We start from the raw sequence: 22477 nt of genomic DNA, 5'->3' as shown, positions 1-22477 counted from the left end.
ATGAGCTCCTGTGCCTGGCTGAATTTGCACTTTTTTTATAGTAAAATAAATTGAGTGGTATTGGCTGGGCATGGTGGCTAACGCCTGTAATCCCAGCACTTTGGGAGGCTGAGGCGGATGGATCACGAGGTCAAGAGATCAAGACCAGCCTGGCCAAGATGGTGAAAAACCCCGTCTCTGCTAAAAACGTGAAAATTAGCTGGGCCTAGTGGCAGGCACGTGTAATTCCAACTACTCGGGAGGCTGAGGCAGAGAATTGCTTGAACCCAGGAGGTGAAGGTTGCAGTGAACTGAGATCGTGCCACTGCATTCCAGCCTGGGTGACAGCAAGACTGTCTCAAAAAAGAAAAAAAAAAAAAAGAAAAATAAATGGACTGGTAAAAAGAAATAATGTTCTACATTATTTCAGAAACGAAATTTTCTTTTTAGTTATTTAAATCAAATAATACTCTTTACTCCTTTAGACTTCACGAAAACCTCGTGAAGAGCGAGATGTGTCTCAATGTGAAAGTGTCGCTTCCACTGTTTCTGCTCAGGAGGATGAAGATATTGAAGCCTCCAATGAAGAGGAAAATCCAGAAGACAGCGAAGGTATCTCCAAATTTTAAATTTAGTTGTGACATCTGCTACCCAGAATAAATAATTTTTAGTCATTTGACTGTGTAGGAGTTGCTTCATTGAGGAAACAGTGTGCCAGTGTTTTCATGGTTATTTTCATGATGTGGAGACTTCAAACTTGAACATAATTTTTTTTTTTCATTCAGTCAACTAATATGTAGCACCTAGGATGGTCCAGAAGATCTTGGAAATGGCAGTCCTGCTTCAGACATCAAGTGCCAACATCAATAAAGTACCTGTGTGTCTGTGTTGTTGCCACATTTATTTGTTCAATTAGTATAGTCGGTTATATTTCTCTTTTATTGCCTTGAGTTTGATTTATTATCATATTTTCACAAAGATTTATATGTACTATAGTAATGTTTTTATGTAAAAAGAATTAGTGACCCTAGAAGCACCAGTAGGGAAAAAAAAAAAAACAAAACATGAAACTTAAGGAAATTTAAGAAATCATGTCTCTTTGTCATTTAAACTAATGACAAGTTCATGAAAAGGTAAATGTTTTCTTGATTTTTTTGGTTAAAAAAAAAGACACCTAATTTATTTCAATATACACTCTGATTAAAGTTTCTGGTTTTTTGTTTTTTTGTTTTTTTTTGTAAATTGACTGCTTCTGATGTGGGGATTTTTATAATGGTTTTAGTAGCTCTTCATATGTATTAAACATGTTCATGTTTTGTATATGCAGATAATTTTTCCATCTTATTTCCCTTTTGTTTTGCTTTTAAATTACCTTTGTTTAAACTTTGTGTAATTAGAGTTGTATATCTTTTCTTTGTAGGGTCTTTATTTTGTATAAGCTTTAAAAGTTCTACCTCCTCCAGGTTTAGTAATATTAGATTTTGGGTTTTTTTTTTCCCTGTAGATTATTCTTGTTATCTTTTAAAGTTAAACTTGTATTGAAATGGGTTTTGAACAACTCCTAACCTTAAACTTGTTTTTGGGAGGGTTTGTGAAGAATGAGGTCATCTTTACAAGAGTAAAGAGAGTATTAGAGAAGGCTCACCCGAGGGTAAGGTAAGAGTGCTGTAAACAGGGAAGGTAGTTGGGTGTGTTAATGGCACTTCCAGAGAGGTTGTCAGAGTTTCTTGGTTTTAATGGGTTTCTGATGGCTAGTATTCTCTGGGGTTATAAATGTTAATAAAGCCTGGAGGTTAATAAACCTTGGGCTGCCATAAGAAAATACCACAGATTGGGTGGCTGCAGCAACAAGTTAATTTTGTCATGGTTCTGGAAGCTGTACGTGCAAGGTCATGGTGCTGGCACAGTTGCTTTCTGATGAGGACTGTCTTCCTGGCTTGCAGATAGCCAACTGCCTCCTTACTTTGTCCTTACGTGGCCTTTCCTTTGGGTGTGCGCACTCCTGGTGTCTCTTCCTCATATGAAGACAACTCCTACTGGATTAGAGCCCACCATTATAACTTCATTTAACCTTAATCATCTCTTTAAAGGCTTTGCCTTCAAATACAGTTACATTGCGGGGTAGGGCTCCAACAGAAGAATTTTGGTGGGGAGGGGCACAATGCAGTCCATAACAAAGCCCAAGTCTGGTATTAATATATCTGTCTGGGCTGGGCACGGTGGCTCAAGCCTGTAATCCCAGCACTTTGGGAGGCTGAGTAGGGCGGAACATGAGGTCAGGAGATCGAGACCATCCTGGCTAACATGGTGAAGCCCTGTCTCTACTAAAACTAGAAAAAGAAGTTAGTCAGGCGTGGTGATGGGCGCCTGTAGTCCCAGCTACTGGGGAGGCTGAAGCAGGAGAATGGCGTGAACCTGGGAGGCGGAGCTTGCGGTGAGCTGAGATCACGTCACTGCACTCCAGCCTGGGCGACAGAATGAGACTTCGTCTCAAAAAAATATATATGTGTTCATATATGTATCCGTCTGATCAAGTGTAGGGTGGCACCATCACATCTGCTCAATCATCTAGAAGAGTTTCCTATTAAGAGGAAATGAATTTCCCAGTAGAATTGTAGACTCTGTCTTCCTGTTGACTTAGCTTCATTTGGAAAGTGTCAAGAAGAGAACATAAATGCAGTTCATGTGACCTATGATCTCATACTTATTCCTAATCTTAATGAGACACCACAGATGCACTGTTCATTGTGTGGCAAGGCTCTTGCCAATTGAAAAACGAAGGCAACTGCTGAAGGGAGGATTCCTATATCTGTTTTCCTAAAACGCATCTGACTGTGTGAGTATCTTTCACGATTGGAATAATTAAATCAGACCAGAACTTCACCAAAATTTGGATTTGCTCTTGTTCTGTTTTTCTACATCATTCTTTAAGGTTTTCTTTTTGTATTTTTCGGGGAAAAAAGATACTCATGTTTGGCTGCTGCTTGGTGAAACAGTATGCCTTGGAAACTTTCCTAGTGTTTTGTGGCTTGGAAGAAGAAAATTGGAAAAGTGGTTATGTCAAATGATATCATCTGCTGTATAACCACTAACATGTCTTCTACTAGTTTGAAGATAAATGCCTTGTTAGTTTAACCTTGGATTTGGGGCTTTCTACCACCATGTAAACAGAAATGAAGGTTAAGTTGGGCTTTTTGTTAGCTTTTCAGTGCTTTGGTAGAATCTTTCAATAATGGTAATGGCTGCCGTTTTTGTTTGTTTGTTTGTTTGTTTGTTTGTTTTGGAGATGGAGTCTTGCGCTTGTTGTCCAGGCTAGAGTGCAGTGGTGTGATCTTGGCTCACTGCAACCTCTGCTTCCTGGGTTCAAGCAATTCCCCTGCCTCAGCCTCCCAAGTAGCTGGGATTATAGGCGCCTGCCACCACGCCTGGCTAATTTTTGTACTGTTAGTAGAGATGGGGTTTGGCTATGTTGGCCAGGCCTCGAACTCCTGACCTCAGGTGATCCGCCCACCTTGGTCTTCCAAAGTGCTGGGATTACAGGCATGAGCCACTGGGCCCAGCCGTGGCTGCCATATATTAAAACCTTACTACATGTGAGGTACTGTTCTGAGTTATTTGCTTGTCTGTCTTTTGTTTTTTTTTGGAGACTTGAACTCTCATGTGAACTCCAGGCTTATACATTTGATCACCTACAGTATTTTCATTTGGATGCCTAAGAGCCATCTTATCGTTAACAGCCAGAGCAAATTCTTGTGTGTCTACCACCACAAGCTGCTTTTCCCTCTGGTCTTTTGCTATATCAATAAATTAGGTTTTCTTTAGTCTCTTTAGAATTGGATCCTTGTCTCCATTGCTCCTACCCTGCTTCCTAGGAGCCCTCATTGCAAGAGCTTTTTGATTAGTCTCTTGCTTCTTTTTGTTCCATTCTTTTTTTTTTTTTATTTTTAGAGATGAGGTCTCGCTGTGTCACCTAGGCTGGAATGCAGTGGCTTGATCGTGGCTCACTGCAGCCTTGAACTCCCAGGCTCAAGCAATTTTCCTACCTCATCCCCCCAAGTATCTGGGACCATAGGCATGCAGCACCACACTTGACCAGTTTTTTTATTTTGTGTAGAGACAAGGTCCATTCTGTTTTTTCTTCTGCAGCAGCCCGAGTGATTCTTACAAAATGTAAATCAAATCATGTTTCTTCTCTAGTTCAAATTCTGTAATACTTTCCCATCTCAGTAAGAATAAAGACCTAAGGCCTTACTGTGATTTTTGAGGCTCTGCATGAACTGACCTTTGTACCTCTGTGAACTTTCTGCCAGCTACTTTTTTGTTGGTCCCCTCTGCTCCAACCACACTGTTCTCTTTGTTGGTCCTGGGCAAACCAACCCCGACTTCAGGAGCCTTTGTGCTTTCTAATCCCTCTACCTGGGATGCTCTTCCCCACCATGTGCCCAGGGCTCATTCTCTCGTTTCCTTGAGTCCTCTGTTCAGATATCACTTTATTTTATAATACCTCCCACCTCTTTCTCAGTTTTGTCATTTAGTCACTGCACTGATCACCACCTGATATATTACTTTTTTTGATTTTTTGAGACAGGTCTCACTTTGTTACCCAGTGCTGAAGTATAGCGGCATGAACATGGCTCACTGCAAGCCTTGACTTCTTGGGCTCAAGTGATTCTCTTGCCTCAGCCTCCTGATAGCTGGGATTACCGGTGTACACCACCATGCCTAGCTAATTTTTTAATTTTTTTTTTTTGTAGAGATGAGGCCTTACCATGTGGCCCAAGCTGGTCTTGAACTCCTGGTCTCGGGCAGTCCTCCTGCCTTAGCTTCCCAAAGTGCTGGGATTATAGGTGTGAGCCACCACTCTCAGCTTGTATCACATATTTACTGTTTATTGTCTATTGCATGCTAGAATGTGGGCTCCATGAGAGCATCTGCTTACATTTTTTTAAATTACTATGTCCGCAGTACCTCAGATAGCTCCCTGCACATACATAGTTGACACTTCATCATATTTGAAAGAATGAATTTGTAGAAGTTTTTTATATTGCTGTATGTTATATACAATTAAAAACTAATTTTTTTCCCAGATGGTTATTTAGGTTTTCACAACCATTCATGTACTTTATAATCCAGCCAGTATTTGAGTCTACTGTGTACCAGGCTAGTACTTAAGTGATAATCAAAATATATGATCTCTGTCTTCATGGAGTTTATAGCCTAGTGGAAGAAATAGCCAGAAATCATTCTAGTAAATGTAAGATGTAACTGTAACTACTACATGTGGTATCAGAACTATATTAGCAAAATATAACTTTGCTAAGGAAACCATGGAAGGCTTTTTTGGGGGCGGGGGTGGGGGGACAGAGTTTCACTCTTGTTGCCCAGGCTGGAGTGCAATGGCACGATCTCAGCTCACTGCAACCTCCACCTCCTGGATTCAAGCGATTCTCCTACTTCAGCCTCCCAAGTAGCTGGGAGCACAGGCATTCCACACCTGGCTAATTTTGTATTTTTAGTAGAGATGGGGTTTCACTCTGTTGGTCAGGATGGTCTTGAACTCCGTACCTCAGGTGATCCTTCCACCTCGGCCTCCCAAAGTGCTGGGATTACAGGCATGAGCCACTGCGCCCAGCCCATAGAAGGCTTTTTAAGCATGTGATGTTTGAGCTGATCACCAAAGGAAAAGTAGGTAAAAGCCTTTCAGTAAAGGTGAATGGTATGTACAAAGTCTCTGTGGTAGAAGATGCGTGAGGCATTGAACAAACTAAATAAAGGCCAGAGTGACTTAATTCAGAGAGCTGTGTGCAAGCTGGAGAGGCCCCACTGGGCAAGGCCTTGCAGGTCATACTAGCAATTTTGGAACTTTATCCTAACAGTAATGGGGGTCTATTGAAAAGTTATGAGAGAGACAGTGAGAGAGTGAGTTATTGTGGTAAAATCTGGCTTTTAAAAAGATAACTCTGTCTTTGTTGTAGAGAATGGTCTGAAGTGGAGTGAAGAGAGTTGGTTTTGGATTAGAGTGCTAGCTGTGAGGTCAAACAGGATTGGATAGATTCAGGAGAAATTTTTAAAGAGAAAATCAGTAGAACCTTGTCAAGGCCGGACATAGGGTAAATGAGATGGTTTAAAAGATGACTTCTTGGTTTCTGGTTTGTTTAATTAGATAGTAAACCCTAGAAAAGAATCTGATTTGTGAGTGGTTATTACAACTCTAGTACAGGACATATTAAATTTGTAATGCGTTTGATATATCTAGGTAAAGATGTCAAAAGCACTGAAAGTCTATTCATAGAACAATACAAATGATATGGGGAAACATCTGTGTTACAACATTAAATGAAAAATCTCTGAAATATTATTCTAGAGTCTTCTGTCCAGTGCAGTAGCCGCTAGACACTTGTGGCTATTGAGCACTTGAAATTTGGCTAGTTTAAATTTAGATATGCAGGCTGGGTGCTGTGGCCTATGCCTGTAATCTCAGTACTTTAGGAGGCCGAGGCAGGCAGATCACCTGACGTCAGGAGTTCAAGACCAGCCTGGGCAACATGGTGAAATCCCATCTCTACTAAAAATACAAAAATTAGCCAGGCATGGTGCCAGGCACCTATAATCCCAGCTACTCAGGAGGCTGAGGCACAAGAATCACTAGAACCTGAGAGGCGAAGGCTGCAGTGAGCCAAGATAGCACCACTGCAATCCAGCCTGGGTGACAGAGCGAGACTGTGTCTCCAAAAAAAAATATTAGATATGCAGAAAATGTAAAATACACACCAGATTTTGAAGACTTAGTACCAAAAAAAGGAAAAATAATTTTTTTAATGGTTTTTCACTGTTGATCACATGTTAAAATGATGTTTCACGTATACTGGGTTAATTAAAAAATTCTACAAAATCAGCTGGGCATGGTGGCACACACCTGTAAATCCAGCTACTTGGGAGACTGAGGCAGGAGAATCGCTTGAACCCGGGAGGCGGAGGTTACAGTGAGCCGAGATCGCACCATTGCACTCCAGCCTGGGTAACAAGAGCGAAACCCCATCTCCAAAAAATAAAAAAAATTAAAAAAATTGTTTCAATTATTGACCCATTTCTTCTTACTTTTTAAATGTGGCCATCAGAGAAAGTAAAATTACAGATGTTATTACATTATATGCCTATTAGATGGAGCTGTTCTAGAGTGTCAGTTCAGCTGGGTAAAAGGAAATTCACAGGAAGAGCTTCTAGAAATACACCAGAATGTCATCATTTATAGGAATTTTTTTTGTTTAGTTTTATTGTTCGTTCTTTGTTTTTCAGTTTCATATAAATTATTTTCAGACATTAAAATCCTTTATGCTTTTAGTTTCAGAAGGTCAAGACAATTTGATCTTTCACTTTTATACCCTGTAGGAAACTTTAGCCTTCTCGATGGCTGTAAGTACTTCAATGAGGTCATCAAAGGAGTAGAATTCATCCTAAACAACTACTTTCAAGCATGGTTTCTATCACCACCTGAAACATGTTCATTATCAGATTTTTATGCTGTATCATTATCTTTAAGGTGCAGAAAATAGTTCTGATACAGAAAGTGCTCCTTCTCCTTCACCAGTTGAAGCTGTCAAGCCCAGCGAGGACAGTCCTGAAAATGCTACTTCTCGAGGAAACACAGAACCTGCGGTTGAGCTTGAGCCCACCACGGAAACTGCGCCCAGTACATCTCCCTCCTCAGCAGTTCCAAGTACAAAACCAGCTGAAGATGAAAGCGTGGAGACCCAGGTGAATGACAGCATCAGTGCTGAGACAGCAGAGCAGATGGATGTAGATCAGCAGGAGCACAGTGCCGAAGGGGGTTCTGTTCATGATCCCCCACCCACTACCAAAGTCGACTCTGTGGATGTTGAAGTGAGGGTGCCAGAAAACCATGCATCTAAAGTTGAAGGTGATAATACCAAAGAAAGAGACTTGGATAGAGCCAGTGAGAAGGTGGAACCCAGAGATGAAGATTTGGTGGTAGCTCAGCAAATAAATGCCCAAAGGCCCGAGCCCCAGTCGGACAATGATTCCAGTGCCACGTGCAGCGCTGATGAGGATGTGGATGGAGAGCCAGAGAGGCAGAGGTGAGGCTCGTTCCATAAGTCCTCCCCTGTGCTTACTCTGCTGGTTGGTGACTGAATCACAGGGTGGTGCTGGCTGCAGACATGGCTCCTATATAAATATTGGCACCTTATAGGTAGTCTGTACGATTTTAATGTTGGGCTGATATTATTCTGTTTAAATAACCACAAACAATTGTATGATCATTTTAATGAAACAGATTATACATTTCTTCTACGTCTGTCTTGTTATGTGTGTTCTGTATGATAGCATAACAGGGAATTTCAACTAATAAAGTTGTGAATAAACCACAGATAACTGTTGTGCCCGAGGAGGGCAGCAGTGGGATGTGGTAGATGAAGGTGGAGGCTAGAGGCATTGAGGAGCTCCCACTGCACTAAGGCAGTGCAGCCTCAAAACAAGGCCTACCAGCCCCTACTTACTAGATAGAAGAAAATGCTATGGAAAGAGAGAGATGTTTGGTGTTCTGAAAATTTTTAGAAAGCATAATTTAAATGCAAATTAATGATAATTATGATGACCACTTTTTTGTATCCATTAACATTTTAGATTGTTCATATTTGTAATTTAAAATATCAGGTATAATGCGATTAATTTGCAATTTTTTTTTGGTTTTTGTTTTTGTTTTTGTTTTTGTTTTTTTGAGACGGAGTCTTGCTCTTCCCCAGGCTGGAGTGCAATGGCACCATCTTGGCTCACTGCAACCTCCATCTCTTGAGTTCACGTGATTCTATTGCCTCAGCCTCCTAAGTAGCTGGGACTACAGGCACATGCCACCATGCTTGGCTAATTTTTGTATTTTTAGTAGAGATGGGGTTTTGCCATGTTGGCCAGGCTGGTCTCAAACTCCTGAACTCAGGTGATCCACCCACCTCAGCCTCCCAAAGTGCTGGAATTACAGGCATGAGCCACTGCGCCCTGCAGTTTACAAGTATTTTTAGTCATTAAAGGTTAATTAATTATACAAAAAATGCATCATATCTTTATGGTTTTTGTAAAAATTACAGTAAAAGATATATATTTTACAGGTATAGTTACTACTTTATTTTGTATATTTTATTTCCTGGTGTTTCCTTTTCCTTAAAAGAAATGAATCACTTACAATTTTAGTAGAATGTTAAATTGGTGCAAATTCTAGAAGTGAATCAGACTGAAACATCACTTAATCCGAGCCCAATTAAACCCCTCTCCTTTTTTTCTTTTTAATAAGAAAAAAGAGACAAGCTACTCAACAGAGAGCTAAATTCTCTTCCAAGTTTAGCTTTCAAAGTGTGTCTTGGTGTCACTATTTTCAGTTCATATCCAATATATTTTTATGTACTCCATAATGAGATTTGATATTAGAAAAATAATAGCACTATAGTGCTGATTCTTCAAAAGAGTGTTTTATATAGTAGATGCTAGAATTTTCATCAACATGAGTTGAAATAAAATAGGTGTTCTGCTTAACTATTGGTTTACCAGAAAATTTGACTATCACTCTTTTTCCTTCACCTCACAGTAATCTAGATTTTATTTTAATGGTGTCAGTCTTTAACTGCAGTAAACATAAATGGATTCAAGCTGTGTAGTCCCTTTTTAAGCATTCTTTATGAAACATCTCATCTAAAATAAAGATTATCTGTGTTTTGCACTGTTGTTTTTGGTAACTATACGTGAAGGAAAGATTAGGATGGCAGTAATTTTAAATGGTAAACATCCTAAGAGATGAACATGATAGTAGTTTTGAAATTCAGAAATTCCTTGGAAAAATATGATGGTTTCTGAATGACACCTTGAAGTCTACACTGCTCCCCTATGACCAAAATAACACTTTCAATTTTCTATAGCTTTAATATCATCTTTCTTCTTTATGTAGTATGTGAATTGTTTTTTAAAATAGATTCTAATTTTCTTACCAACTTATACAGTTTTAAATGTTCACCTTCCCCCAGTGATCATGACAACATTGGGAAATATGACCAAGCTCATAAAGCATGACACTAGTACAAAATTTCCTCAAGTTTATATATTGGGCGTCCTAAACTTGAGTGTAGGTATTGGCAGCATCAGCTGGTGGAGTGTGAGATGGCAGGGACTATGGTGAGCAGAGGAGTGTGTGCTCATGTGAGCAGGGCAGCGGCTGCTAGATGCATGGCAGGTCGCTGCTGTGGGGGAGTGCTGATTTCGTGTTGTTGGTTCTTTCCATTTTTCATGAGAAGCCAGAAGTCTGGAATTTTGGATGAAATTTTCAGTTTAAAAATCACAGCAGCTTATTCAAATATTAAAAAAAAAAAATACTCTGATCCCAATAAAACATCCTCTAACAGGTAACTAGTTTTTAACCCATGTTAGGACATTTGTGGTAAATTAGGACTGAACAGTTTTAAATGGACTTTGTTCAGATTGTTTTGTTCAGATTGGTCTTATAGACGATTGACATAAATTTCAACCTGTAAGTCAGTATTAGGTTTCTTTTTTCTTTTCTTTCTAATATAAAATGCTTTGCAAATTTGCATGTTTTTCTTGCGCAGGGGCCATGGTAATCTTTGTATCATTTTAATTTTAGTATGTGTACTGCTGAAGTGAGTACAATATTCAGTTTCTTTATCTGGAAAATCAGCTTTATAGGTTCCTTTTTCCTTAACTGTCCAAATATCTTATATGGGTATATGTGTGTCCAGTTGTGCATGTGTATGTACATATTAACTTAGAGGAAATTATAGTGATCATATATGTTTGGGTCTCAAAAATGTATTCATTTATCTTTGTTTTCAAATTGCAATTGCAGGATGTTTCCTATGGACTCAAAGCCTTCACTGTTAAACCCCACTGGATCTATACTAGTCTCATCCCCATTAAAACCAAATCCACTGGATCTACCACAGCTTCAGCATCGAGCTGCTGTTATCCCACCAATGGTAAGTTTTCATTGAGGAAGAAAACTAAAATAGAAAAACTGAGACCTTGATAGACAAATTTCTTCTCTTCTTTAATTGGTTCTAGATTTTAAAAAATTGTGGTACAAAATGTAACATGAAATTAATAATCGTAACCAATTCTAAGTATACAGTTCACTAGTCTTCTGTGTGTTAAGCATATTGACATTGTTTAGAAAATGATCCCCAGGACCTTTTTGTCTTTCAAATGCGATATTAATTAAACAACTCCTCTCTTCCTCCTCCCGCTAGCCACTGGTAACCACTCTTCTGCTTTCTGGTTCTATGAATTTAACACACAGTTTAGATACCAATGAACTGTTTTTTCCCACAATACTTACTATAACAAATGTATGGGGTTTTTTTTCCTCACACCAATGAATTCTCCACCTTTTTGGTCACCAACTAGGTTCCTACAGTTCAGTTCAATTCGGACACTAACTACCTGGTGTAATCGTCTTTTTTTTTTTTTTTTTTTTTTTTTGAGACGGAGTCTTGCTCTGTCGCCCAGGCTGGAGTGCAGTGGCCGGATCTCAGCTCACAGCAAGCTCCGCCTCCCGGGTTTACACCATTCTCCTGCCTCAGCCTCCCGAGTAGCTGGGACTACAGGCGGCCGCCACCTCGCCCGGCTAGTTTTTTGTATTTTTTAGTAGGGACGGGGTTTCACCGTATTAGCCAGGATGGTCTCGATTTCCTGACCTCGTGATCCGCCCGTCTCGGCCTCCCAAAGTGCTGGGATTACAGGCTTGAGCCACCGTGCCCGGCCTGGTGTAATCGTCTAATACCACAAATGTAAGGGCTCAGTATCACAAGGCTACCCCCATTTCTGATGCCAGCTCTATAGGTATTGGGTCCCCAGGTTACTCATACTTCTGACTAGGCTGCAAATTGGGGATTCCTCTGACTCTCCCCGTCAGGTTCCATAATTTGCTCGAATGCCTCAGAGATCTTAGGAAAGTGCTTTACTTATAATTACTGGTTCATTATAAAGGGTATAACTCAGAAACAGCTAAATGGAAGAGATGGATCGGGCAAGGTGTGCAGAAGGGATGTGGAGCTTCTGTGCCCTCTCTAGGTCTGCCTGCCTCCCAGCATCTCCACGTGTTCACCAACCTGGACACTCTTTAAACCCCATCGTTTGGAGTTTTTAAGAAGGCCTCATCACATAGGCATGAATGATTACATCATTGGCCCGGTGATGGATACATGAACCTTTAGCCCCTCTCCTCTCCCTGGAGGGTTGGTGGTGGGGTGAGCTGGATGGAACTGAAAGTTCCAAAATATTGAGAGACATCTTACTCCAATCCCCAAAGAAGTTCCAGCCCCTTGCCTTGTGGTTTTTTGGACTGCCAGCCCTTATCCTGTGGCAATCTAGAGTCCCCTAGCCTGGAGTCAGTCATCTTGTTAGCATATAAAAGACACTCTACTGCTCTGGAAATTCTAAGGATTTGAAACAAAAAAAGTCTTTGGGAGAAGGACCAAATATTTAATTTTTATTGTATCACACTATGTCATATAAATGAAATCATACAGTATTTGTCATTTTGTGATAGGCTTATTTCAGTCAGCATAATGTCCTCCAGGTATATTTAGCACGTGCCAGAATTTCTTTCTTTTGAAAGGCTGAATAATACTCCATTGTATCTGTATACCACATTTTATTCATTCATCCATTCATAGACATTTGGATTGCTTCCACCTCTGGGCTAATGTGACTAGTACCTGTATGGTCAGTCCTTGATTTTAGTACCTTGGTTTTTCATATATCCTCCTGTACTTGGCGTGGACATATGGGTGAGAAGGGTAAGAAGATGCTGAGTCTAATTTTGAGTAAACCCTTTGAGATAACCAAAGGTTATATCCTTAGTACATTGCTTTTTCAAATGACTTGTAATGATTGATTGCAATGGTCATTTCCAGTTAAGAAAAAAAAGAAATATAATGCTGTAGTCATAAATATTAGTAAGTCCTGTTTTTGTTTGTAACCACAGCAATAAGGAGCCATAAAACAGTAGTAGCATTAAGCATGTAATTAGGTTTTGAATATTTAGAATGAATTGTAGAGATTATGGCTAGCTCCAGTATATAATTTCAAGTCTAGTTTATATTTTACCTTAATAATCTACAGATTTCAAGTATATTTTATTTACATTTTACCTTAATAATCTGTAAAATTTGACTCATTTTTGATACTGAATTCCCCTGTTGGGTATTGTTCTTTTCTTTAGTTATTTTCTCTTTATTCAAATATTTAAAGCTCTTACTTTATTAAAAAATGTGTTTTCTATCTTAAATAATAATTGGTAAAAGTTGTTAATTGTGTACTTATCACAAAAAGATCATTAAACATTTGTTCATTCACTGATTCATTCAAACGGACGAATGATTGAGTGATTAGTTTAAGACAATGTTCTTAATACTGGGGAGAATATATATTATAGTCTCTGATTTCAAAAAACTTAGGGACTGGTCTGCATAATAAGGCAAAGAGGCTGGGCGTGGTGGCTTACGCCTGTAATCCCAACCTATTGGGAGGCTGAGGTGGGCGGGTCACTTGACCGCAGGAGTCCTGAGACCAGCTTGGACAACATGGCGAAACCTTGTCTCTCCCCCCCCAAAAAAAAAAAAAATTAGTTCGGCATGGTGCCATGTGCCTGTGGTTGGGAGGCTGAGGTGGGAGGATTGCTTGAACTTGAGAGTTTGAGGTTGTGGTGAAGTGAGATGGCACCACTGCACTCTAGCCTGGGTGAAAAAGCGAGACACTGTCTCAAAAAAAAAAGCATTAAAAAAAATTATCGTAAAAGTTAAAATGGGCCGGGCGCGGTGGCTCACGCCTGTAATCCCAGAGCTTTGGGAGGCCGAGGCGGGCGGATCACGAGGTCAGGAGATTGAGACCATCCTAGCTAACACAGTGAAACCCCGTCTCTACTAAAAAATACAAAAAAATTAGCCGGGCGTGGCGTTGGGCGCCTGTAGTCCCAGCTACTCGTTAGGCTGAGGCAGGAGAATGGCCTGAACCCGGGAGGTGGAGCTTGCAGTGAGCCGAGATCGCGCCACTGCACTCCAGCATGGGCGACAGAGCGAGACTCCGTCTCAAAAAAAAAAAGAAAGTTAAAATGAATTAAAATGCGATGCTCTATTCGGTTAAAAAATACTATGGATGTTTTGGAGAAGAGGGAGTGTCTTAATTAGAAGCTTAAAGAAGATTCTGCATAAGAAATAATATTTTCACTGGATCAAAACAGCTCATTTGGCTTTATAGCAAAAGGAGGAAAAGCTATGTTTACGTGTAAGACAATGCACAAAGGCAAGAAAGTTATGGCTTTTAGGATCAGTGAATAATACTACTTATGCGAGGGGAAAAACTATGGAAGTCTTAAGTTACCAGATTCTAAAAAAGTCAGATCTCTAGGGCTTCCTAGGGATATTTGTTATTCATTAGGTATTTAATCGTGTACTGTGTTCTGGGCTATTTTTTTAAGTATTGGACAAAACAGCTTGGTTGTTTCCTTTATAAAGTCAGAGAGACAGAAAAATAAAACAGTTTCAAACTGTGGCAAATACTGTGTACTGTGAAAGCAATGAACAGGTCTCAATGAGAGGGAAAATGGGGAGGGAATCGCCATGTTTTATTGGATGGTTCTGGATGGCCTATCTTAAAGAACAGTCCATTTCTATCCTAAGGGAATAGCTATGTAAATGAATTGGTTGTGGGAGAGGAGAAGATTGTTTAGTCAGGGATGGCTGCCAAGTTTCTGGCTGAAGCACCTGAGGTTCCGTGTCTAAAATGGAGAGCAACTGAAGAAGAAGAATGGAGTTTCAAAAATGGGAAGTTCCCTTTTTAACATAAGTTCTGAGCTTCCTTGAGATATCCCAAGTGGAGTTGTTAGGTAGGCCATTTTATATGAGTGTGGAACTTGGAGAAAGTGTCTTGAGGAAATAGAAAATTTGTGAATCATTAACAAATGGATGACATTTAAATCACATAAATGGATGTGATCCGCCAGGCACGGTGGCTCATACCTGTAATTCCAGCACTTTGGGAGGCTGAGGCGAGAGATCACTTGAGGCCAGGAGTTCGAGACCAGCCTGGCCAACATGGCGAAACCCCTTTGCTACCGAAAAAATAGAAAAATTAGCCGGGTATGGTGGTGTGCACCTGTAATCCCAGCTACTCGGGAGGCTGAGGCAGGAGAATTGCTTGAACCCGGGAGGTGGAGGTTGCAGTGAGCCAGGATCACACCATTGCACTCCAGCCTGGCCAACGGAGCCAGACTGTGTCTCAAAAAAAAAAAGAAAGAAAAGAAAAAATATATATAAATGGATCTGATCCCTGGTAAGAGAGAGATGAGGGATGGGACCTAGGGCCACAAGGGACTTGGCTGCCATAAATTAGAATCAGACAGATGTGTTGTGATTTCTGATTTTTTGTTTCTCTTACTACAGATTGTGTGATTTACATTGTGATCAGTTCTGAAAGAAAACTAGGTCTCGCTGTGTTGCCCAGGCTGGAGTGCAATGGTGCGATCTCAGCCCACTGCAACCTCTGCCTCCCCAGGCTCAAGTGATTCTCATGTGTCAGCCTCCCGAGTAGCTGGGACTACAGGCATGCATCACCGCACACGCCTAAATTTTTGTATTTTTGGTAGAGACGAGGTTTCACCACGTTGGCCAGGCTGGTCTTGAACTCCTGACCTGCCTGCCTCAGCCTCTCAAAGTGATGAGATTACAGGCATGAGCCATTCACCCAGCCTTAAGCATCATTCTTGAAGATACCTTTGATTAAAAAATGATAAAATCAATTCAACCAATAATATGACAGAAATAAGCGTTACTTGTAACAAATGGCAATTATTATTACATTGGTTGTTTGCATATTTAGATTTATTTTCTTCCTGTAGGTATCCTGCACCCCATGTAACATACCAATCGGAACCCCAGTGAGTGGCTATGCTCTCTACCAGCGACACATTAAAGCAATGCATGAGTCAGCACTCCTGGAGGAGCAGCGGCAGAGACAAGAACAGATAGATTTGGAATGTAGAAGTTCTACAAGTCCATGTGGCACATCCAAGAGTCCAAACAGAGAGTGGGAAGGTAGGTAAATAGAGCCATCACCACAGAGAACTTTTATGAAGGGAAATAAAGCTAAACCCATAAGCAGTGTCCATTGTGCTTTGTAAGTTATCAGCCTCCCAACTGATTATTACATTTGTCCCTAACAGACACAGTTCCTTAAATTGACCTTAAACTCTGAAGAAATGTTAGTATTATTAACTATTAAAGGATGCCAGTAACATTTTTAGTAGCATTCTAGTTAATGTGAATTTTCTGATCTTCATCTTTGTGCCGGAAGACTTACAAATAAAGTCATGCTTTATGTTCCATTCATCTGAATTTTCAGAGTAAGTGAGAATTGTTGTCCGGTCCTCGAAGCAAATCCCCTTCAAATATTACAGTGTAATATTCACATTCTCTGGTAGATGAGAGACACAACTTTGTGTAGTGGCTGTTCCCAAGCAGATGCTGGTTAAGCCTTCACCTTGGCGTTTGCCAGCTGTGTGGCCACAAGCAAGTCACTTAACCTTTCATAGCTTTAGTTTTCTCATCTGTAAAATGAAAATAATAGTACAACCACCTTGTTGTGGTTGTAAAATTAAAGAAGGAGCATTCGGTATTGTTATATAACATGTGGCTCTGCGTTATTTTATGTATAATGTAGTGTATAATTACATACTAATTAGTGCATTAGTACTGTATATACACAGTATTAGTAGATACTATGGAGGTACCTGTTTTCATTGTTACATCACTGTTTTTATTTCAAGTAATAGATTTGAATTGGTCTGTTGCTGTTTTAGTTGGTGTGTGGTACACTTTTACTTTCTTTAAAAAAAGAAGAAAGGAGCGGTTTTTAAGTTTTAATACATTCTTCTGACATGGTTAGAAGATGGGCACATGTTTCTGGTTAAGAATGAGTTTACAGTCTACTTATATGCTATGATATGCTTAGAATATAAGAATACTGAAATAGTCTGAATGATTCAGAAGATTCTTTACAGTACTTTATTTAGCTAAATAAGAGCTATTAGTTTTACAATGCCATGCGTTCCAAGGGTTATTTAATATAAAATAGGAACTGTGGTATTTAACTGATCCTGCTGACTCTGCCTAGATCACACCAATAATGAGTTATTAGTTACATAACACACTGAACTTCTTATGTTAGAGTTTTAAATGTAAACTTGTTAATCTTTTAAACATAAATCTTGTGCTAGGAAAAATGTGAACCAGAATGATAATATCCACCAAGGAATATAAAAGGTGCTAAATGAATATTTCCTTGAATGAAGGTAGAAATATTGATAACTTTTAGGCTTTTACTTTGTTGGGTCTAGGGAATTCTTAATCCCTAGTTCTGTAATTGACATATGTACTCGGTAATTACACCTTAAAGGAATGAATTATAAATGAATGACATAATGGAGATATCTTTATTTCATTTCACTACAGCATATTAACGGACTTATCGCAGGTGTTTGTCCTTTGAACGTTCCAATTATGAGGAAATTCATCAGTGGAAAATGATACTTTAGAGAATAAAAGTCTCTGGATGTATTTCTTACATTAATAATTTAGGACAGATTTTGTGAAGAAGTAGTAAAAGTTAGAAAAATGACATTCAGATGGTATCATTTGTTGAACTTATGCCAAAGCATAACATTATTGTTGGTAATATCTGGGTCATTTTAATATGGATATCATATTATAATTTTAAAGCATCAGTATCTTTTATTGATCTGCTTTATAAAATGAGTTGTATTTGGGAACTGAAAAAACTGAACCAGGCTAGATCTCCAAATTCTGAGACTCCAAACTGTGAATTGTACTTCTCTGTGTTAGTCACATTAATACATGTGGTTTAGATCTCAGTGGTATCCTAATTTTTAATCATAATTCAATCATCTTAAAACCAAATTGTAATTGTATGTTTGATTAGTATGACATTAAGAATTTTACAGTTTGGTTGAAGGTGATGCTCTATAAGGAGGGAAAGTTTATCCAAAGGTGGTTTTGTTTTAGCTAATCTCCCTAGTGTATTCATCCTATAATTTGTTTAACAAGTACCAGAAATCTTTCTTTGAATCTATCCTGTAGTTCAGTGTATAGGATAACCTTTCAAATAACATTTTAATGTTTGCAGTTAAGATGCTTGTGTCTAGAATGTTTGACACAAATGGTTTAAATTTAACCTCACAGAACAGTTTATAGAGTGTGAAGAATAGTGAGAGTATGGATTTATGTATAAAGTATCACCAAATATTGGTACGGTCCACCCGAATTAGGGCCATGTTTTCTACTTTTCCCTTCATGGTCTCTTAGCAAGTAACAGGCAGCACTTGTTGTCCAACTATTTGGTTGTATTTATTTCTCTTAATGTGAATGGTATAAATAATTACTGTAGGTATGCCCGTTTTAAGTTGCTTAAAGCTTTTCCCATCTTTAGAAAAGGTTGAAATAAACCTTACAGAATTGTTTTCACTTACCAGTAACATTTACACGAGTTGACCTCTGCTTTATTGGTAACTTTTAAGCTTCTTTTCTACAGTGAAGGAACTCAAGCATATGGAGGTAGAGTTACAATTGAACTTCTAACGCTATTTAACAAAATTATCCAATTAAAATAAGAGTTAAGGCTGGGCACGGTGGCTCACGCCTGTAATCGCAGCACTTTGGGAGGCCGAGGTGGGCGGATCATGAGGTCAGGAGATGGAGACCATCCTGGCTAACACGGTGAAACCCCGTCTCTACTAAAAAATACAAAAAAGTAGCCGGGCGAGGTGGCGGGCGCCTGTGGTCCCAGCTACTCGGGAGGCTGAGGCAGGAGAATGGCGTGGACCCGGGAGGCGGAGCTTGCAGTGAGCCGAGATCACGCCACTGCACTCCAACCTGGGTGACAGAGCCAGACTTCGTCTCTAAATAAATAAATAAATAAATACAAACAAACAAACAAAAAAAGAGTTAATGCTTCTTTGTAACTGACCCTAGTTTGTTGCATGTTTATTTTGTTGCTGTTGCTGTTTTTCTTTTCCTGCTCCGGGTACATGGTAATTTAAATAGCTGTGTTTAGAACCATGCAAATTTCCATCATTAAAAAAAAAAAAAAAGGCCGGGCACGGCGGCTCACGCCTGTAATCCCAGCACTTTGGGAGGCCGAGGCGGGTGGATCACGAGGTCAGGAGATCGAGACCATCCTGACTAACACGGGGAAACCCCGTCTCTACTAAAAATACAAAAGTTAGCTAGGCGTGATGGCGGGTGCCTGTAGTCCCAGCTACTTGGGAGGCTGAGGCAGGAGAATGGCGTGAATCCGGGAGACGGAGGTTGCAGTGAGCCGAGATTGTGCCACTGCACTTCAGCCTGGGAGACAGAGCAAGACTCTGTCTCAAAAAAACAAAAACAAAAACAAAAAACCTACTTTGACCAGTGGATTTTTTTTTTTTAACATAGTTATAAACTTACTGGAAATGGTAAAATAATTAGACATTGGATTTTTAATACATTATCATATTAAATTCTCTAGGAAAGAAGTGGTGATTTTCTTTTGGAGTTGGGTTATTTCATAAATCTGTTTGCTCAGTATTAGGACACTTACTCTAATTCATTATATTAATGTGTCATAGAAGGAAAAAGTACCGTCATCTTGATGGATACCCCAGAGACATCTGAAATTCAACACCCTGTCCTTTAGTGAGACACTATTGACCTGTGGTTTAGAGCTAATGGTCTGTAATTATACTGCTTTAAAAAAAATCCCTGGTAGACCTTGGTTGGGCAATTAGATGTGATTTTTCTGAGCCTCAGTTTCCTCATCTGTAAAATGGTATTAATAATCACATTGGTCTTGAGGGCTAAATAGATAATATATGTAATGCACCCTGCCTAGCACTTGAATATTAGTTGATATTTTTGTAATTGTTTCTGATTTTTAAAAGCACCTTAGTAAATGATTACAAAAAATAGTGTAGTAAGGAAATAAGAGATTTAGGTATTTGAAGGGAAAAGACAAATTATTTATAGGATAAGATTATTCACCTAAAAGCCTAAAAGAATCAACTGAAAAGTTATTAGAGCTAAAAATAAAGTTCATTAGTTTCTCAGAAAAAAATATTACACAGAAATCCGCATCTTTCCTGTACGTCTCCAGTAATCAGGTTTATTTATATAAACCCGTATATATGAAAGAGATGGTTTTCTTACCAATATGACACATCTAGGAATAATTTTTAACAAGCAATGTATGGACCTATCTGACAAAAACAAGATTTCTCAACTAGAAAACTCATTATTATAAAATGTCAAGTCTTCTGTATTTATTCATAAATTTAATACAAGTCTGATGAAAATTCCAGTTGTTTGGGAACATTTTAAATTTAGATTTACCAGGAAAGATAAATGGATACAACTAGGTAGTGAAAATAATAAATAAAATGTGTGGGAATTTATTCTGACAGACATTAAAATGCTACAAATCTAAGTGGTCAGGGTTACAAATGAGTTTTACTTTGTGCTTTTTGGATTTTCAAAAATTACAGATGTTAATTTCATTTTAAAAATAAACTATATATTTTAAACTCTTAATATGACTGCATTTCTGGCATGCCCTTTAAAATGTTTAAAGTTTCTTTATGCTTTATGTGGAGGTAATTTACATGATAAATAATTTTAATTAGTATTATTGTAGTTATATTCATGGTTTTGATAAGCTTATATAGGATTTTTGGATTAGTTTGATCTGCATCTTTTGAAAGCCTTCTTCCATTTCTTAATTAAATTTATTTCTGTGCATATTATCATGGAGTGAGCTTCAACAGGCTAATTATAAGAGTTGTGAAATCCTCGCAAAGCTAATAACCTCCAGTCAGGCCAGATTTGAATTAACAGAATTGCTTGATAATCTGATATTTCCCTGTTGTGATTTTATTGCATGTGAAAACACTTGATTCTCCTTAAGAGGAAAGAGAAGTTCTTGGTCCTTTAAAGGGAAAACTCGTAAATGAGTATTTGAGGATACACAGAAGATTTAGAGTTAGAGGATTTCTTAACTTCTCTGTGGGTGGATTTTGCCCCCAGGAATTTTAGACTTTAATGTTAGTAATATAGTTGGATCTGCCCCTGGATGGTGTGGGCTTGGTCCTTTCACACTTACTATTTTAATTTGGGGTTCTTCCCTTATTTTGATAACTTTAACTTTCATAGGAAAATCAGTCGCCTATATGCCTTATGCTGAGGTCAAACGTGCTCTAGAACAGGAAGCACAGATGCACAATACTGCAGCAAGGTCAGCCTCACCGTGTAGGCTTTCTCCAAGAGAAGTCAGTAAAGCCGCTCCACAGCCTGATATGAGTGCAGCCCGCTATAGTGTCCCGCCAGGTAAATATCACTCCTCTGTGCAGTGGCTGCTGGCCATCCACCCACACATGTTCCACGTGGGCGGTTTAATCTCGTGAATGAACTGCTCTTCCAGGACATGTCCTTGCTGTTTCAAAATGACTTTGTTTCTCTGCATTCCATCATCAATTGTATTTAGCTGAGTTCACTGGGCCACTGGGAAATTTGTGTTCACACATTTATACTGTGACATTGACTGGCTCTTCCTTTAAGAAGAGTACATGAATTTGTAAAATTCTTGAGATCTCCCCATCCCCAAAATTCAAGTGTTCTGTGAGAGCCGGAATCAGTAAATGTTTCTCAAAATGTGCAAGATGCGAAAAGGATGTATAACTGGTTGTCAGTCATGTGTGTGCATTCTATGAAGTAGTGTTATCAGCTGTTCTTAAGAAGTACCCTAAGAGTGGTGGCGAGAGATAAATATTTGAAGACTGATGTTTGCTCTGCTAAGCAGTAGTAGTTTGAAATGAGCATCAGCTTGGAAGCTCTGGTTTGAAAGGGAGTTGAACATTTCAACCCCACAAATAGTATTTGTGACTTAAATATGTATACAGGCTTACGTGAATGAGAAATTTTAAATAGAAATGTTCATTGTTGGTTTCATGTTGCATTTTTTAATTTGTGATTTAAAAATTCAGGAATGACTGAGAGAGGTAACCTGTTGTAAACTAGGAAATGGACTATTTTTAAATCATTTTTCTTTCCTTTTAAAAGTCCTTCAGCCTGCTCCACATCAAGTGATAACTAATCTCCCTGAAGGCGTTCGGCTTCCAACAACTCGACCAACCAGGCCACCGCCCCCTCTCATCCCGTCATCCAAAACCACAGTGGCTTCAGAAAAACCATCTTTTATAATGGGAGGCTCCATCTCACAGGTGAAACGACTTCTCTTTACAGTAGATTTCTTGTTGAATATGGCTTTGTTAAAACTTGTCCCTCCTTCTTGCACTGATTTGTCAGAGTACTAATAAATAATAATCTGTCTGAATATGAAATTTCAAGAGATAATGACCAGAAAATGCAGCAGTCACTAT

General features: G+C 39.0%; 3 protein-coding genes and 1 non-coding gene across 15 annotated transcripts in view; 2 read left to right on the top strand and 2 right to left on the bottom strand.

Moving 5' to 3' along the window:
• The window catches only part of PIGL (phosphatidylinositol glycan anchor biosynthesis class L), a 679575-nt gene that overhangs the window by 227959 nt on the left and 429139 nt on the right, over positions 1 to 22477 (bottom strand). The window lies entirely within an intron of this gene.
• Positions 1 to 22477, top strand: part of ZSWIM7 (zinc finger SWIM-type containing 7) — a 145411-nt gene that overhangs the window by 10123 nt on the left and 112811 nt on the right. The gene's annotated exons all lie outside the window — the stretch shown is intronic.
• NCOR1 (nuclear receptor corepressor 1) overlaps positions 1 to 22477 on the top strand; it is a 188758-nt gene that overhangs the window by 107778 nt on the left and 58503 nt on the right. For 7 of the 12 annotated variants that reach the window (XM_050763368.1, XM_050763367.1, XM_050763373.1 and 4 more), the window contains 6 exons: positions 465 to 591; positions 7520 to 8075; positions 10844 to 10973; positions 15893 to 16088; positions 21252 to 21425; positions 22158 to 22318. In XM_050763368.1, the coding sequence (XP_050619325.1) occupies positions 465 to 591; positions 7520 to 8075; positions 10844 to 10973; positions 15893 to 16088; positions 21252 to 21425; positions 22158 to 22318 (1344 nt within the window). The remainder of the gene's footprint in view (positions 1 to 464; positions 592 to 7519; positions 8076 to 10843; positions 10974 to 15892; positions 16089 to 21251; positions 21426 to 22157; positions 22319 to 22477) is intronic. The other 5 variants (XM_050763376.1, XM_050763371.1, XM_050763370.1 and 2 more) reach the window with 3 other exon arrangements.
• Positions 10542 to 10645, bottom strand: LOC126940001 (U6 spliceosomal RNA). Its single transcript, XR_007720534.1, has one exon. It is a non-coding gene; the product is annotated as a U6 spliceosomal RNA (small nuclear RNA).

Source organism: Macaca thibetana, chromosome 16 (genome assembly GCF_024542745.1).
Source record: "Macaca thibetana thibetana isolate TM-01 chromosome 16, ASM2454274v1, whole genome shotgun sequence".
In the NCBI taxonomy this organism is placed as follows: Eukaryota; Metazoa; Chordata; class Mammalia; order Primates; family Cercopithecidae; genus Macaca; species Macaca thibetana.
The sequence above is the reverse complement of the archived record's forward strand: the minus strand, read 5'-3'. Positions and strand labels throughout refer to the sequence as shown.